Genomic DNA, 16,564 nt, shown 5'->3' with positions numbered 1-16,564 from the left:
TGAGCATTTCAAAAAGAACATAAATTATGCAAATGTAAACACCAAAACATATTCAAAACTATTTCAAACGTCATTTATGTCGTCTTAACCATCCATAAACTGTTCACTACCATTTCCTTTTATCATGCACCTTTTCATCAGTGCGTTAAATCAGCACTTTATTTCTCTTTTAGAACAAAAACAATATGGCTGTTGATTCAGAAATCTGTCCACCAATACACTATTTGAACAAGATGTTTCTGAGTATGGCTGTCTTTACGATATAGGAAAAACAGAAATGAGGGAAGTGCACAATTTCTCATAGTCCCAGAATCCCGACCTGCACAATGAAATGCAAAATAATGATACGGTATTGAGGAATCCAGCAATACCATTCGCCCATGTTGATGGTCAACTTACCTTTGGCAAAAGAAAATATATGAAAATGTCATAAAGTAATACATTTGCTTATTATATGCAAGTGTGTATAGTTTCATATCTCAATGAGGGGGTGGGAAATGGATGATTTCCATGAAATTCCCTTGCTTGCAGCTACATAAAGCAAAGCAGTAGCAGCAGAATGAGGTGTAACATACAAGCCCTTTTGGGCTGTATGGATGGGGTTAGACTCAACTTTAAGAGGTAGTCATGATGCAAATACAGAATGATTCACAGAATACCTGTCCTGAATAATTTGAGGTCACAATGGATGCCAATTTGCACAATATAAACATTATGACCACCTCTTGAAGTCTTACCCAACATAGTGATGGGAACTGATAGAAATGTGTTCAATGCTCAGAAAAGTTAGTACCTATTGAGCAATTTAAATAGGGAAGAGAGGTTAAGTGCTATGTTTGTGTCAAAATGACAAGGCTGATTTCACAATTCTCACTCAACAAAGTTCAAGCTCCATTATAAGATAACAACCAAAGTAAATGACAAATCTGTGAACAAACGTGCCCTCAACAGTACTTAGCTAATGTCCTCCCTGACAAAAAAACCCTAATAACAGCTTAAAATAGGTGAAGCGTTGGAATGTTTAACAGAAACAAAAAACGCAAAAAAAGCTTTGACAGGGAAGAATTTGTGGCACACTATAATAACAAAGAGAGTCCCTGAAAGTCCTCTAGATAACTACCAAAAAGGCAAATATGACAAACATATAAACATTGCAACATGAATTGTCATGGCACAAATACAGAAATATAATAGGCTACTCCAAAATCTGTTGCCAAATTTCCTCATGCCAGCCTTGCGAGTTGAAACCCATGCCCAGTCAGAGGTGGCTTTTCTACTGGAACAGTTTGGTTTGGGATGTTTTTAAGCTCAACTACCTCCATTACAAAGTTATGCTAGGTTAGTAACATGGATACATATTTAAATTCCTTAGAGGCAGAACATCTGACGTATTGTATTCTGACTACAGTTTATTAAAAGTGTTTTGGGGATTGTGCTGCATTTTACATTTGGCCTTATCTACGCTATAGGTAACATATTCTGGTACATTATGTGTGTATGGGCATAGTCGATAGCTAGCAAATACAAACAAAAAATAAAAGAAAAAGGGTTCCATTTAAGCTTCCCATCTAAAAAAGTGTAAGCAGTCTTCAAATAGCTAATCTAAAATGCCTCATAACCAATTCACATTTGAGGAGCAGGAAGTCTGTAGTTACAGAAGCGGTATTGCTGTGTCACCAATGTCATTGTTTGAGTAAATACAAGAAATACTGCACTTTTACGAGATAAATTCACATTAATATAATATTCTCAGTTATACTAGCAGGAGAACACGTTGGAAACATTGTAATGTTAATCCTTAAGAGACATTCATACAAAGAATTCTTGTAATATCAAGAACTTGAGGGGGTGCCGTGGCAGCAAATGGCCTCCATAATAAAGTGCACAGACCAACCCAAGAAGAACAGAACTATTAGGCGAAGCTCCATAATATAAGGAGTAATTAAGGACCTAAGTAAAGAAGCCGAAACTTAAAAAAAAGAGTAGAGTGGGACTTTTGAGAGATACGAAAAAATGTATCGTATGATCATTTCAATGGACATAAGAAGTATGATAGCATTATACATGTAAACAAAATGGCTAATACAGCCAAAAATAGGAAGTTCTTACTAGCAGTGTGTAACAAATGAGATATGACTATGCTTCCCATCATTTATCTCCATTTGTTAATTGTGTTACACATTGTACCCGATTTGTACTCTGAAGTATGTGTTGGTACTGATATATTCCCAGTTAACCCTTTGTACGTATTGTTATAGCACTACGAATCTCCAGTAATGCACCAGGTGATTCAATATCATTTCACAGCGCTTCATCAATTCCAGTCCCGTGCGGCCTTGCTTTGCTGTTCTACGTAGCAGCATGTCACATGAATGACAGCTAAACCTAAAGAAAAAAATGATCGCATCTTATCCGAAACCCGAGCGATGTCAATCATTCACACTTCGTATGCTTCGCTATAGTAAAAAAAACAACAACAACTATCCAAGCCATACCTATATATTAGACTGTCGAGTCCCTTTTGATATGGAGAGCTAACAGGGATGATAAGATACCCCAGGCTGGAAGTCAGGGAGATACCCTGGGAAGGGGGGGGGGGGGAGTTTTAGGTTGGGGGGGAGGGAAAGGGGCAGAAGGGAGTCAGCTCCGCAGTGTAGGGTGGGTCCTCACAGGGGGAGCCTCCGTTAAGACTTGCCTGCGCTGGCCAGGAAGGGGACGGAGCCAAACAGGTCCTCGGGGAGGAGAGGCTTGGTGGAGGACGTGGCGGTCGGGGTCCTGTCTGCATCCACACTGGTCCTTCTCTCCGCTGGCTTACCTGCAAGACAGAGGACGGGGAGGGGCTTATTAGAGAGATGAACCAGGAAGCAGCGTACTCCCAACAACATGCATGCGTGGGAAATGAGTCCAAAAGCAGGTGAGGTAAAGATACAGTAGAACAGGGAAACAGAGAGATACTAGATGTGAATAACGCACCGATAAATCATTTGGTTTGGGGGTCACAGTTACTAAACAAAAAATACATCCACCATCCAAACCCACCATCAGACTAGGCAAACCCACGATCCACAAGATACAGTGAGGTCATCTCAGAACTTTACTAATATTATCTTGTTGTCAAACTGCAACAAGCAGCACTGTAAACCCTTCATTTAAACAGCCCAGTATTAAGCAGGTACTAAAAAAAACAGTATTACCCGATAATTGCGTACTACTTACGGTCGCTGGTTGTCTTAGATTCACTGACTCAAGCTCCACTGGGTGCTATTTAATACCAGGTAGTTACCCATTGTGCTGAATTTATAGGGAGGTAGGTATCTAAAAAGTACCTGTTGTTACCACATAGTACGTTCTGGACAGAAAAGCCAGCTGAAACAGGGCTGTAAAATAAAGGGTTTTACCCAGACACTTAAGAAATAAAGCCATTTTGACAGGCCAGAGGGGGGGGGGCAGAGAGAGGGAGGTGGGACAGAGTAACGGATAGGAAACTTGCTTGTTCTGAGGAGGTCAAACTCCCGGTCCAGCAGCTCCTCCTCGGTCAGCTTGGAGAAGTTGTCCTCTCCGAAGGGGTTCCAGCGAGACATGTCTGGGGGGTTGCTGAGCGCGCTGCTCTGGGGGGGAGGGGTGGTCAGCTCCAGGCCGTGGAGGGGGTTTCTACTTAGAGGGATTAGAGAGGGAGGGGGGGGGGGGGGAACCAAACAAGTTCAAGCAAATCACATCAAAAATACTAAAAGACATCAAGGACAACAAATAATACAATTCTGTGCACCGGATGGGCCATGAGAGGAGGGAGATGTTCAAGTCACACACAACTCCGTCTAAAGTCTCTACACCAGGCATTGTAATGCGTGAGCATGAGGGCAAGCGGTCTGAAGGCTTAAGGCGAATGAACGGGAAATATGTATGAGTTGAGGTTTTGATGTGCTGTATAATAGGTTTGATAGGCTCTCACTCTACACACAGACAGAAACCTTCTGGCACGCAGACACACACACGCACACATGCACGCACACACGCACGCACACGAATGTTACCTGGTGTTAGTGTATGGAGGATCCACAGGGGATGGCCCCCCCATGTGACCTGTCCCAGCCCCAGTCCCAGCCCCTGTCCCGGGCACGGCCCCAGCTGGGCTATAGGTGCCTAGAGGGAGCGGGAACTCCAGAGGGGAGGTCAGATAGGGGAGCGCCTGCTGCTGGGTGGGGTGCTGCTGATGTTGTTGTTGTTGTTGTTGTTGTTGTAGTTGCAGTTGTTGCTGCTGCTGTGCAAATGCCTGTTGGTACTGGTGCATCTGTTAGGGAGGTATAGTGACAGAATGGTGAGTATGACACATGTTTACCACAGGTTAGGATGACAGACACTGAATGGAGGGGGGTAAATATGACGACAGCAGGATCCAAATGGGGTGGGACTAAACGGACCTTCCTGACCAGCATCCCATTGACAGTCAAAAACCTATAACTGACCCTGATTTATTTTTTTACCAATTTGTAAATTCAACATGGTTTTGCTGGTCAGGTGAAATGAGAAATGAATCTGGTGTTACGGAGACAGTTGGTCTGAGGTGTGATGGGGTTTCTCGAAGCTCTTCAAGTACGGCGAACCTGCAAGTTACCATTTGTATTTATACGTGACGTTTCCGGCCGCTTATCAACGTTCATTCCACATGAGTAACACCTGCGTGGCGCTTCCTAAATTGAGGAATGTTTTTTTAAATGTTCCCTAAACGCTCACTGAGTGCATTCAGATTGAGAGTAATGGTGGAGAGAGTCTCCTTTCCCCCGCTGTGTAATTGCTTCATATGTCACGATTTAACACGGAGAAATCGGTCGATTTCACCCCCCATTCAATCCCCTCATGGCTTTGCGCGGAGCAGATTGCATCTGAAATTAAACAGATGGTAACCGTTCGGTGGTAAAACGAGCTAAAAATTGCGCCGCCTTTACAGTTTGCATTTTGGACGACTCACGTTTGCAGCGTCTCTGCACGGAAGGGACGTAAATACAAAAACCCGACAGAGTTTTGGATGAAGTTACCAGGAAGTTGCTTGCTGTTGCGCTCCTCAGTCTTGGCAGTGAGGAAGGCCCTGTCTTTCGTGCCAGTGTTTGAAATAGGAGCCTAAAAGAGGCCAATTTTAGGACATCTTTGACACGTAATGAAATAGCCAGCTGTTTCGCTCCTGGCTCAGCATTCTGTTAGGCACGGTGTGCGACTATGTGTCCTTGCGCTCCAAAAGGAGGAGTGTTTTGCCTCTCTCTCCTGATGGTGACTGTACGGCTTTCTTTCTGTGTAAACCAGAAGCACTCGATGGAACGTCAGATTCATTACAGATAGAAACCTATGGAGAAGCGTTTAAACTGTATGTAGGCTAATAAGGACAACCCAGGATGAGCCTCTGATCTGTGAAGGCTGGTAAAAGTGGAGCCTGCTGCAGTATGAGATTCCCTGTTGGGTTTTTTTTCCCCCTAGGGGAGGTTGGTGGCTGGCCATGCTCAATCCTCTTAAAAATCAAGAAGCAATTCATCATCTAGAAGCAATTACTCATTATTAAAAAAAAATAAAAAAAAGTAGTTTGGCATTAAAGCTTTCATCAGGGTGTTCTTACCATGGCTGCGTAATGTGCCTGGGCTTGGGCGTGCGCTTGGGCTTGGGCGTGCGCTTGGGCTTGGGCTTGGGCTTGTTGTTGTTGATACACGGGCTGCATCATCATCTGTTGTTGGAGCAGTTGCTGCTGCTGTTGTTGTTGTTGCTGCTGCTGCTGTTGCTGCTGCTGCAGTGCAATAGACTGCTGAAGGGCCTGCTGGTACTGAAGAAGAGAGGAGAGGAGAGGAGAGGAGAGAGGAGAGGAGAGGAGATACATACAGTGTTGATTAGCTTTCCTACAGAGGGGAGGTGAATGAAGACGGGCTTGCTCTACGGTGCGCCCTGTTCAACCATGCTTCATTGACGATGACCACTGTACACAGTATACATATTTTAGAGTGCTCTCTGTCGATTTGGTGTGTGTTGTTTTAGTTTTTTTTCTTTCAACCTTCGTTTACCCAGGTTAGTGTCATTGAGATACAATCTCTTTTTCCAAGAAAGACCTGGATGATATGATGCAACTTGAGCAGCTAACAGTCCTCCTCATATCAACCCTATTGAGGGTAATGCTACATGCTACGAATGCTTGACCCACTAGCAGCCTGCTGCTGCTGCTGCCCTGAGTGTAAGCAGCCGCAGATAAAACGGCCAACAGCACCATCTGCCTGGGTTAAGCAGCATTGGCTGAGGGGACTGGCTGATTGGGACTAGGAGGGCATGGCTTCTCTCGTGTGGCTCTGTACACAGGGCAGGGCAGCCCGGTGAGACCGGGTTGCACCGGTAACAGCCGGTCACAGCTGGCAGGTTGGACTAGGGGCAGGTCCAGAGGGAATCAGAGCCAATCGAATTAGGTGATGATCAAGTTGTCAAGCTGTATCTCCAACACAACGTCTGTTAGACTTCTACTGGACGTGCATTCGGCGATTGAGACCCCCCCCCCCCCTCCCCCACACACAAAAAAAATAAGGTATCCAATGTGATTGGAACCGATTTGAAACACTGCAGACAAATTCTGTTGATGAAGCTCCTCCTCCACGCTGTTGTTTTTCATTTGCGTGCTAGAGTTGTTTACGGTACGGAATAGCGACGGAGATGTCCCACAATCTCCTTGAGTCAGTAACCCCTGGAGGTGTGCCAGCTCCATGGGGTACCGTGACGTTTTTAACTTCTAAAAAAACGGGACGTGCGCTCCCACTTGGTATCTGATTGGTGCTCCGCCCTGTCAGTCATTTCATTGTGAAAATCAACAGCCCCGCCCACTTCTGACGACTCAATACTCAATAGCCAATGAACACACGCTATGTTTGACAGGGTGGAGCGCGTGTGGAGCGCCCAACAGTCTGTCAGGAGAGACTAACAACTAGGATGTGTTGGTGTTCATCTACTTGGGAGTATGTCCAGTATGTGCTTGTGTTGACGTCTGAATATGTGTCGAGCAAGAGAATGCGAGGGTGTGTACTGTACGGTACAGAATGTGTGAACACGTGTCTGAACACGTCTGTCACCGCCTTCACACCGCTTGCGAGAAGTCAATCCATTGATCAGAGTGGGATGTACCAGCTAGGGCTGCAATTTCATCCCAGAGGTCTGTTCTCTCTTCATTCTAACCTTAGTTCCCTTTCACAGATCTGAATGGGATTGGATTAGGAGGAGGAAGCAAAAAAAACATTTGCGATCGCTGCTTGCGCCGACCCAGTATAGCTGTAAATCTGAGAAGGGGGCTGAGAGAGGACAGGAGGGAGGGAAGCAGGTCGGGTTTTAAGGGCTGCACCTTACCTGGAGGTATTGGATCTGTTGTGCGTTTGGTTGCTGTTGATGGACAGTATGATGTTGTTGTTGTTGTTGTTGTTGTTGTTGTTGATGGTGGTGGTGGTGTTGTTGCTGCTGTTGCTGTTGTTGTTGTTGTAGTTGTTGTTGCAGACGCAGGTCGCCAGGCTGCAGCTGCTGGAGGACACGGTTCTGTTGATTCTGTTGAAAGCTCGCCTGAGGCTGAGTCTGCGTCTGGATCGGAGTCGGAGTCGGAGTCTGCGCAGTCGGCTGCCCGTTCCCAGGGGTTGGCGCTGTAACACACAAATAAAGACAAAAGAAAAAGCATGAAACATCATAAAACGGCATGGTAACCCGGTATCATTTAACACCCTTCCAATAGACAGAAGCGTAGCCAATGAAATCCTGGCAGGACAGAACACGTCTTTGTCAGTGTGTGTAAAAGACAGCTACCTGTTTACAGAACACCCTGGGCATGTGGTGTAAGACTAAACAGACACAGACAGTGTACAACAGGTCTCCCACAAGCTAGTTGAGACCCTTTGTGTGTCATTTCATGACCTGTGTGTGTGTATTTATGTATAGTATAAATCTATGTACAGTATGTATAGCATGCGTCTGACAGTGAACGTGCATGTCCCTCACCCTTCTGCCCATTGCTGACAGGTCCAGATCCAGGTCCAGGTCCAGGTCCAGGTCCAGGTCCAGAAGGCGCGGTCATCTTGACGGGGGTGACAGAGTTGGGGATGGTGGGGAGGACGTTGCTGTTAGCTGCCTTTGGTCTTTGTCTCGGGGCGATGGACGTTTCCGTCGGCCCGACCGACTCTGTTATTCTGAAACAGAAGCGCAACATTTACAGCACTTGATTCAATTGCTAAAAATGGAAACAGTTTTCCAACCACAAACGATGGAAACGACTCAAGAGGTCAATGAAGTCATGTCAGCCTCTAGTGTAGTGGGAAGCTTGCACTTATAAATCCATTATGGCTGTATATATGTTTCATTTCGAAAATCAATACATCCATTTGCAAAATGTTTGGTCATGATTGTTAACAATTCTTATAATAAAGGTAACAAGATTGATTACGGCTTCAAGAATATAATTGTGTAAACAGGTACCGTAACATAGCTACTGTCCATTCAAACGTATCGTAAAAACTTTGTCATGACCGCAATCATTTTATAGGAAGGAAATGAACACGTTTGTTATTTGAAAATGGTTGGATATAGCGTTTTACCACGGTACTCTTTCATGTCTCTGTGTTTACTGTTGTGTACCTAGCTTTAGTCATGCTCTTCTTAGCAGCGACCTCGCTGGCTGTTAGTGGCTCCGGGAGGGACGTGGGGAGGGGAGAGCTCTGAAAGAGGGACAACGGGTTCACGTTGTTAGATAACGTCCTTACAAACACCGCTAAAGGCATTGTGTATCGGGGTTGGGCGGGTCAATTCCATTTCGAGTCGGTCAATTCAGGAAAGTTAACCGAAATTCCAATTCCATGCTTTTCGATTGGGAGCGTTTAAGAATTCCAGCTAAACTTCCCGAACGGATTCAATTGAAATTGGAATTGATCCCCCCACAACCCTGTTTGTGTAGGTATAGGACAAATAAACCGCTTGAAAAAGACAGCGACTTACAAAGAGATTTGGCACTGGACATTCCTTTCCAGCTAACTTGAAGGCAAAGTAGGAGACTTGATAGATGTCAGGTCTCTTCTCGTGGTCGGGTTCAAGCATGTATCCTACGGACAGGAAGAGAACGGGAGACACCTGGTTAACACAGCTGGCAAGACGACCGTCTACAGGCTATCTACAATATTATATAGACGTTATTTATTTATTCATTTATGGTGACAGGATTTAACTCCTTGAGAGACACTGTTTCGTTCTCAAGGGGGTCCCCTGTATGAAATGATGAAGGGTTTATTCATATGTGTGACATATTACTGTGCTGTCTCTGTGCTTGACGATCACAACGCACCGAATGCATCTTTCATTTGTGACCACATGGGGGAGCTATTGTCTAACTATTAGGGCTATACTCTACTGTTCTTGGAAACAAATTAAATGGGGAAGTCACACAAGAAATGTGTAGTCTGATAAAGCACAAAGACATTGAATTCATATAACTTTAACCTCAACTGACCCACAATTACAAGTCAACCACACAACACGAGGTACATCTTGAACTGAAGATCAGGAGAGTTTCCACTTACTGATTAAGCAGTGCAACTTGAAGGAGAATTTGGAATTATCCGGAACGATAAAGGTTCCGTCGCATATGGCAACTTGACTCTCCCCAAATGGAAGTGAGAAGAAACACAGCTTGTACAACAAGCATCCAAGTGCCTGAAACACACCAACAGAAAACAAAACAACAAACTAAATACGGTGTCCAACAATGTCGAGAGAACTGAGAAGGCCCATGACTATTTAAACGGAGTAAGAATTCCTACGTTTGGCAGTCGAAATGTGGTCAAAAGGTGTTGACGGCTCTGATGCGGTTGGGTCTGTAACTCAGTCTAAAACGGTTTAACTGCAGTACAATTTTGTCATTGTTGTTTTTAGTTCTCACAACAACAATACATTCAACCATGTCTCTAGACAGTGTCTTTCTGCTGCAGTAACAATCGTTATTCCCAGAAGGAAAGCACTGCACTCAGGCGTAATATTTTCAGTCTATATTTAGCGCTGGCTCGAACTGCTGATTAAGTTATATGAGATAAAAGGGAATTTGGAATTATTCGCCACATTTAATGTTCTGTGCTCATCATGTGACATCTCAACTCTCCCCTGAAAACACATAGCATGAAGCGCGCATGCACACGCACACACACGCGCATGCACACACACACACACACACACACAGGATGAGTTGTGGTAGGAGGCCCGGTTTCCCTTTGTTAACAGGAAGTTACCCCTTCTAGACTCCCGCCAGCTGCTGTGGTTGCATCTCAGCTGTTGTACTGTACACATCACACACAGGCCCTGTTCCAATACTTCCTTCCTTCCTTCCTCACTTCCTTCCTTCCTTCCTTCAAGTGATCCCTGATCCAAAAATGACGTGACAGGTGCAATCACGGGGGTTTCATTGCATCTCTTACACAGACCAAGTCATGTCATATGAGTGATGACTCCGAGGGAGGAGGGGAAGGAAGGACCCAGGGGGACTCGCTTCCGAGGGCATCGCTGTCGTCACAGTTGTTCCACTCCCACAGACAGCCACACAGCAGTAAGCGCTAAGCGCTAGCTAACCCCTGCTAGGTGTTGCGTCAACAGCCACATATCATTAGAAGGGGATTGTGAAAGCCTGGTTATTAATATGAATACAGGAGCTGTTTACACACTATCACCTTCCGCCGTTGTGGCTCGTTACCAAGCAGGCCCGGGTTCAAATCAAATTCAGTTCAATTTAGCATTCGAATAGGGGTTTGGGGTTTGACTTGAGTTTGCCTGGAACAATGGAATTAGTCCCAAAAATGCAAACGCTCAACGCATTTGAAAGGATTTCAAATACCATTTGGACCCAGGTCTGTTACCGAGTGCCTCCATCTCTTCCCAGCCTCCAAATTACTAGCTAGCGAAGAGCGGTTCAATATTTCAAGAGGCAAAAAAACAATGAGGGAGCATTTTTGTGGGAGAAAACAGCCCCAGGCACGCCCCGGGCTGGTGCTGCACTACAGTCTGGTGATGGCTGAGGCGAAAACTTGCTAGGCTTGACAGACTGGGACCACACAGCAAGCAGGAAGCTAAACCCGCCTTGCAGGGTACCTGCCTGGAAGTCATCAACGCGCACACACACACATGCGTGCCGCGCACAGAGACAGACACACACACATACACACGCACGTTCTCTCACACACACAAACACACACGCTCTCTCACACGCGTGCAGACAGACACACATGCACGTTCTCTCACACATACTCTCTCACACACACACAGACACACACGTTCTCTCTCTCACACACACACACACACACACTCTCACACACATACCCATATATCAGCTTTAGTGGTGATGGCTTTCCCTCCGTACAGGTTAATCATCTCAGGAGCTCGATAAGACAGGGTCGTGTACCTGCGCGGGGAGACAACCAAGAAGTGGACAGGGTCAAAGGTCATGTAGTGCAACTCTAGTGCTTTCCCGCGTGAAGTCTTCCAGTGTTATGTAACTTGCCGAGTTGTGGGCTAAAGCATTCATGGGACCTATATTGGATGTGGTTGTATCAGTAGCTTATCAGCCATCGTAAATGAAGGAAAGCAAATACAATAAAACCTTGATTTAGTGATGATGCATCATCGCGGCCACAAATGCACAGATAAAGACGTAGAGACATTCAAACACAGGAGACACACACACACACACACACACACACACACAGACAGACAGACAGACAGACAGACAGACAGACAGACAGACAGACAGACAGACAGACAGACAGACAGACAACTAATGGGTTGGGAGGTCACACACGTACTTCTTGATTTCGTCTTCCACAGCGGTCACTCCGTCTTTGTGCGGGAGCAGCACTTTGTGAGTGGCACTTCCAAAGTCACACAGGACATAGCTCCCCTGGTCATTCAACAGAATGTTCTCTACCTGCAAGACAGAGAGGGGGGGGGGGGGGGGGGAGAGAGAGAGAGAGAGAGAGACAGACAGAGACAGCCCTCATTACAACCATGTTTACACCAAACAGTCCATACCAACATGTTGCCAGGTCGCCAACTTCAAAAACCGATGAAGAAACTAAATTAAATAATGATAGCCTTTTTCTTTTTTTAAAAATAATGAAATCATGACGCATCTTAACGGTTTGAGGTTGGAGCCTGAAGCTACAGTACGGACCGACTCGATCCAGACCGAGGAATGAATAAAGCAACACACGTCCTCGTCATCGGCTTGTTTACTTATTGGTGATGTGGCTTGGTGCTGCGCTCGGTGCGGTAGCTCGCAGCGTTCCACCAAGTCTGGCCAATAGAAAAGCGAGTCCTTTTCAAAAGGCTGTGGCGAGGCTTTGTTTTGTTTACACTTTATTTTAGTCCACTGCACTGAGGTATGCCAAGACTGGGGGAGACCACTACACAAAACATGACGGAGGGAGGGAGGGAGGGAGGGAGGGAGAGAAAGGAGGGAAGGGATGAGAGAAACAGAGGAGGAAGAAGAAAGATTGAAAAGTTGATGACAAAGTGATGGAGAGAGAGAGAGAGAGAGAGCTGAGAAACACTGAGCAAGGAAAGTGAGAGATCGAAAAGCCACACAGAGACACACACACACACACACAGACAAAGAGCTGAGTGGCGGTGACAGCCCAGGTTTTTGCAGTCTCACTTCACACACCAGTGACTGAGTGACTCGGGCCTCCCGGTCCCTTTGTGTCCCTGTGGCGTTATGTAACCCACGTAGGCCGAGACAGAACAGAAACTGTGTGTGCTGCTGAGGGCCACACAGTGCTGCTAGGACTGGTCCCAGCAGAGAGAGGAACGAGCACGCACACACGCACACACGCACACACACACACACACACACACACACACACACGCACACACGCACACACACACAGCGCTGGAAAGACGCACGTCAGATGTGGGCCAAGTCGGGGAAGAAGACTACGTGGGAGAGGAAGAGGAGGAAGAAGAGAGGGAGTTGGAGGTGGAGGAGGGATATGAGGACAAAAGAAGAAGGGGGAGGAAGAGAGGGGGGGGGTGGGTGAGGACAACAGGAGTTTGACTAAGAAAAAGCTGTAGGAGGAAGGGTGGGGGGGGAGAAACAGGGTGTTGGAGGAGGATAGGTGAGAGGACAGGGGGAGGAAAACGGGGGAGAGAGAGAGAGAGAAACACAGAGGGAGGGGAGGAAAAAGACAGGAGGGGGGAGAGAGCGGGGGAGGACGTGACCAGGAAGAAAAAAAACACGAGAATACAGATCAGCAGGGACAGGCGGTCATCGAGGACGGGCGGAAAACAAGGAGAAAAGAAAGAGAGGGAGTAGAATAAAGGAGGAGGAGGAGGAGGGAGAAGAGGGGGTTTTTCCCCTTGCCTTCAGGTCTCTGTGGATGACGGGGGTCTTGCACTGGTGCAGCCTGGCCACGGCCTCGCAGGTGTCCGTGAAGATGGTGAGGACCTCGGCCTCGGTGAACCCGATGTGAAGCCTCTGGTTCATCTGCTTCACCACCTGACCCGCTGTGGAACAGAGAGATGGGGAAAGAGAGAGAGAAAGAGAGAGAGAGAGAGAGAGAGCGAGAGAGAGAAAGAAAATGACCCACAGGACAAAGCAACTTCTTTCCGCCAAAATCAATACAGAGCAGTCATACAGGGACAGCGCAATCAACAAGGACAAGACGGGAGCCATTCATTCATTCAGCCATTCATTCATTCAGCCATTCATTCAGACAGTCAAAGACCTACAGTACGACAGCTGGTACAGACAAACATACTCGTGGTGTTGCAGGTTTCAACTTCGAGTAGGTTTAAAGTGCATTTTACTCATGGTCGCAATGCACTGTACGATAGATTAAACACACACAGACACGTGCGCACACACACACTAGGGGGGAAGCGTACCTTTACAGTACTCCATGAGGATAAGGACCTCCCACACACTGTCTGACACTGCGTTGATGGTGGAGTCCAGGTAGCCCACGATGTTCTTGTGACCAGACAGCTCCTTCTGCAGAGAGGAATGACATGTGGGAAACGCTAAATGGGATGCTTGGGACGACCAGACTGTGACATCACCCCATTGAAGTTGAGATTTGAAAACGGTTAAGGTTAGGGTTAAAGTTAGGGTTTAGGGGTTGAGGGTAGAGTCACCCAAGGATCCCACTTCATCTACCAATGATACAGTACAGTATAGACCCATCTCAGGACAGACTTTCATTGAGAAGTGATATAACATTACTTTAGCCTTGGCCATAAACCTTGAAGACTTCCAAGGCTATTCATGCGAAAAATAAGAGTTTGGTGAGAGAAACACACACACACTGAAAGGCCACGAGTCGAGACAAACTTGACACGGCCATCGCTGCAACCAATAACACTGTCACACTTGACCGGATTTCTGTATCAGAGAATTTCGGTAAGAATGGTATGTTTGATTTAAAACTGGTTTGGCCTTGTCTGACCGTCGGGAGTGACTAAGACAGCCACACCTCAATTTCAAATCAGGTCAGAACCGTGTCAGTGTTCCATGAGGTCAAATGCTTTTCGTGTGTGTGTGTGTGTGTGTTACTCATTGTCAGAGTCAGCACCGCAGAGACAGACAAACCCAGCAGAATAAGCAAATCCTGAGCAATCAGTAACAGACTCAGGGTCAATAGTTGAGGAAAACACAATTGTTTCCTGTGTTCAACATGTTTCTTCATAGCCCGTTGAAAATGAGCCTTGACCATGGGAACTAGGAGATAGAAGTTCGCTGCTTTGACAGGTTAGCTAGATGTTCATAAACAGTCTCTATACGTTGAAATAGGCATATGAATAGAGTGTACAGTATAGTTGTTGCAGTAAAGGGTGGGGTACCAAAGACACCATTCCAGAACATTCTATCCCTTCCATCTGCCCCTCGTTCCCTCCCCATCGCAGATCTGATCGGAGCGGGTAGGTGTCAGCATGACAGTCAAATCTAATTGGCGCTCGCTTGATGTGAGCTGATGAGATGGGGGCAGATGGGGGGGGGGAGGGGCTGATCCCACCAAGGCTCGGAGATTTAGCTAAGAAGTGCCAAATGGTCTCTCCGATCTGTGAAGGGGGGAAAGTGAAAGAGGACCACTCCCCTGAAAAGGGGGGGGGGGACTTTCTGGAATGAAACACACACCCAAGGAGTTTTTCCTGCTCACATGACCTTGACCAGGGAAAAAAAAAAAAAGAAGAAGTCCCTACTCATGAGAGAGTGTGGTGTGGATGGTAACCGTGGTGTTGTTATTGACAGGAGGAGGCCTCTCTCTCACCATGATGGTGATCTCTCTCCTGTAGATGTTCAGGTCGGGGTTGTTGTTCACGTACATCCTCTTGAGGGCGCACCGGACGCCGCTGTGCGTACGAGCCAGGAAGACCACGGAAAACCCGCCTGAGGGGGGAGAAGAAAAGACAAGAGCGCAGTGTCAGCATTATCCACACACACACACACACACACACACACACACGCACACGTCATTTCACCTCGCGGCTCAAGCTGAGGTGAATATTGTACTGTAATATAGGTGTTTTTTTATTTTTTTATGACAGACACTTCCAAAAGGCCACTTTCAGTACACTGTAGCCACTGTTTTGAGTTGCCGTGACCTTAAAAAAGCTCCTCACCTTACTGGCAAGTGGCCTACTCATTAGGGAAGGAATTCAACACTACTTGATGATCGTCTACTTGGGTCTCTCTCTCCTCCCCCCCCCCCCGAAAACTACCATCGGTGTGTGAGAGAAAGAGGAGAACGAGGACTGCCAAGCCAGCGCCAGATCACAGTAAGAGTAAGATCAGAGTATCATAAGATCACATCAGAGTAAGATCAGAGTATCATAAGATCACATCAGAGTAAGATCAGTGAGTGCCCGTCGTCAGGTCCAGGACAGTGCATGCTGTCAATCAATCAATCAATCAGACGTTGTTATAGCGTAGTTCTGTCAGTGCTGTACATGCATTTCAGGTTTGCTTAGATGGTGCTGGGGGGGGGGGGGGGGGGGTTTCTGCCTGCGTGTTACCGTGTGTATTCGGTGTGAATAACGGCACTCTCGAAGTGGAAAGTGCATCCGAGACCATGGCAACACCGCCCGGAGCCGAGCGCTGAAGACATCACTTTCATAAAGGAAGCCGTGTCCTGGAAAGAATGACTTGCCATAGCTTGCCTTTCATTCGCACGACACACACACACACACATCAAGTGTAGTGATAGTATACTATATAGAGGTTAGAACTGTGTGGAGTCACAATAGCACTCGGCAGGTGAGTTATCATGAGGCATCAGACCGTGTTCCATTTGGGGACGCTGACGTAGATCAACGGAGCGTGGCTCTTTCATTACGCGCGCACACACACAAGCACACACACACGCACACACGCTCAGGGGGAATCATCAGCACTGATACCCATCTGCACACAAACAGGGTAAAGCAGGGAGCTAATGAGATCAAGGAGCGCTGCGCTGGCTAGTGTGCTTCTGCTCATGATAATGAGAGGGGGGGTTACCAGACGCACCGTACAGGCTAATCACATTAAAAGTTAGATGAATAGCCA

At 46.6% G+C, this 16,564-nt stretch overlaps 1 protein-coding gene across 2 annotated transcripts in view; it reads right to left on the bottom strand.

The window, feature by feature from the left end:
* The window catches only part of bmp2k (BMP2 inducible kinase), a 40,962-nt gene that overhangs the window by 8,058 nt on the left and 16,340 nt on the right, over positions 1-16,564 (bottom strand). Inside the window, exons 2-15 of one of the 2 annotated variants that reach the window (XM_083673643.1) lie at positions 15,288-15,406; positions 13,906-14,011; positions 13,382-13,524; positions 11,826-11,947; positions 11,344-11,425; positions 9,561-9,693; positions 8,983-9,086; positions 8,626-8,705; positions 7,993-8,180; positions 7,357-7,640; positions 5,603-5,803; positions 4,032-4,288; positions 3,491-3,654; positions 2,696-2,815 (exon numbers count right to left, since the gene is read on the bottom strand). In XM_083673643.1, coding sequence (XP_083529769.1) covers positions 2,696-2,815; positions 3,491-3,654; positions 4,032-4,288; positions 5,603-5,803; positions 7,357-7,640; positions 7,993-8,180; positions 8,626-8,705; positions 8,983-9,086; positions 9,561-9,693; positions 11,344-11,425; positions 11,826-11,947; positions 13,382-13,524; positions 13,906-14,011; positions 15,288-15,406 — 2,103 coding nt within the window. The remainder of the gene's footprint in view (positions 1-2,695; positions 2,816-3,490; positions 3,655-4,031; positions 4,289-5,602; positions 5,804-7,356; positions 7,641-7,992; positions 8,181-8,625; positions 8,706-8,982; positions 9,087-9,560; positions 9,694-11,343; positions 11,426-11,825; positions 11,948-13,381; positions 13,525-13,905; positions 14,012-15,287; positions 15,407-16,564) is intronic. The other variant, XM_083673644.1, reaches the window with a different exon arrangement.

The sequence above is a fragment of the Argentina silus genome, assembly GCF_951799395.1.
Source record: "Argentina silus genome assembly, chromosome: 7".
In the NCBI taxonomy this organism is placed as follows: domain Eukaryota; kingdom Metazoa; phylum Chordata; class Actinopteri; order Argentiniformes; family Argentinidae; genus Argentina; species Argentina silus.
The sequence above is the reverse complement of the archived record's forward strand: the minus strand, read 5'-3'. Positions and strand labels throughout refer to the sequence as shown.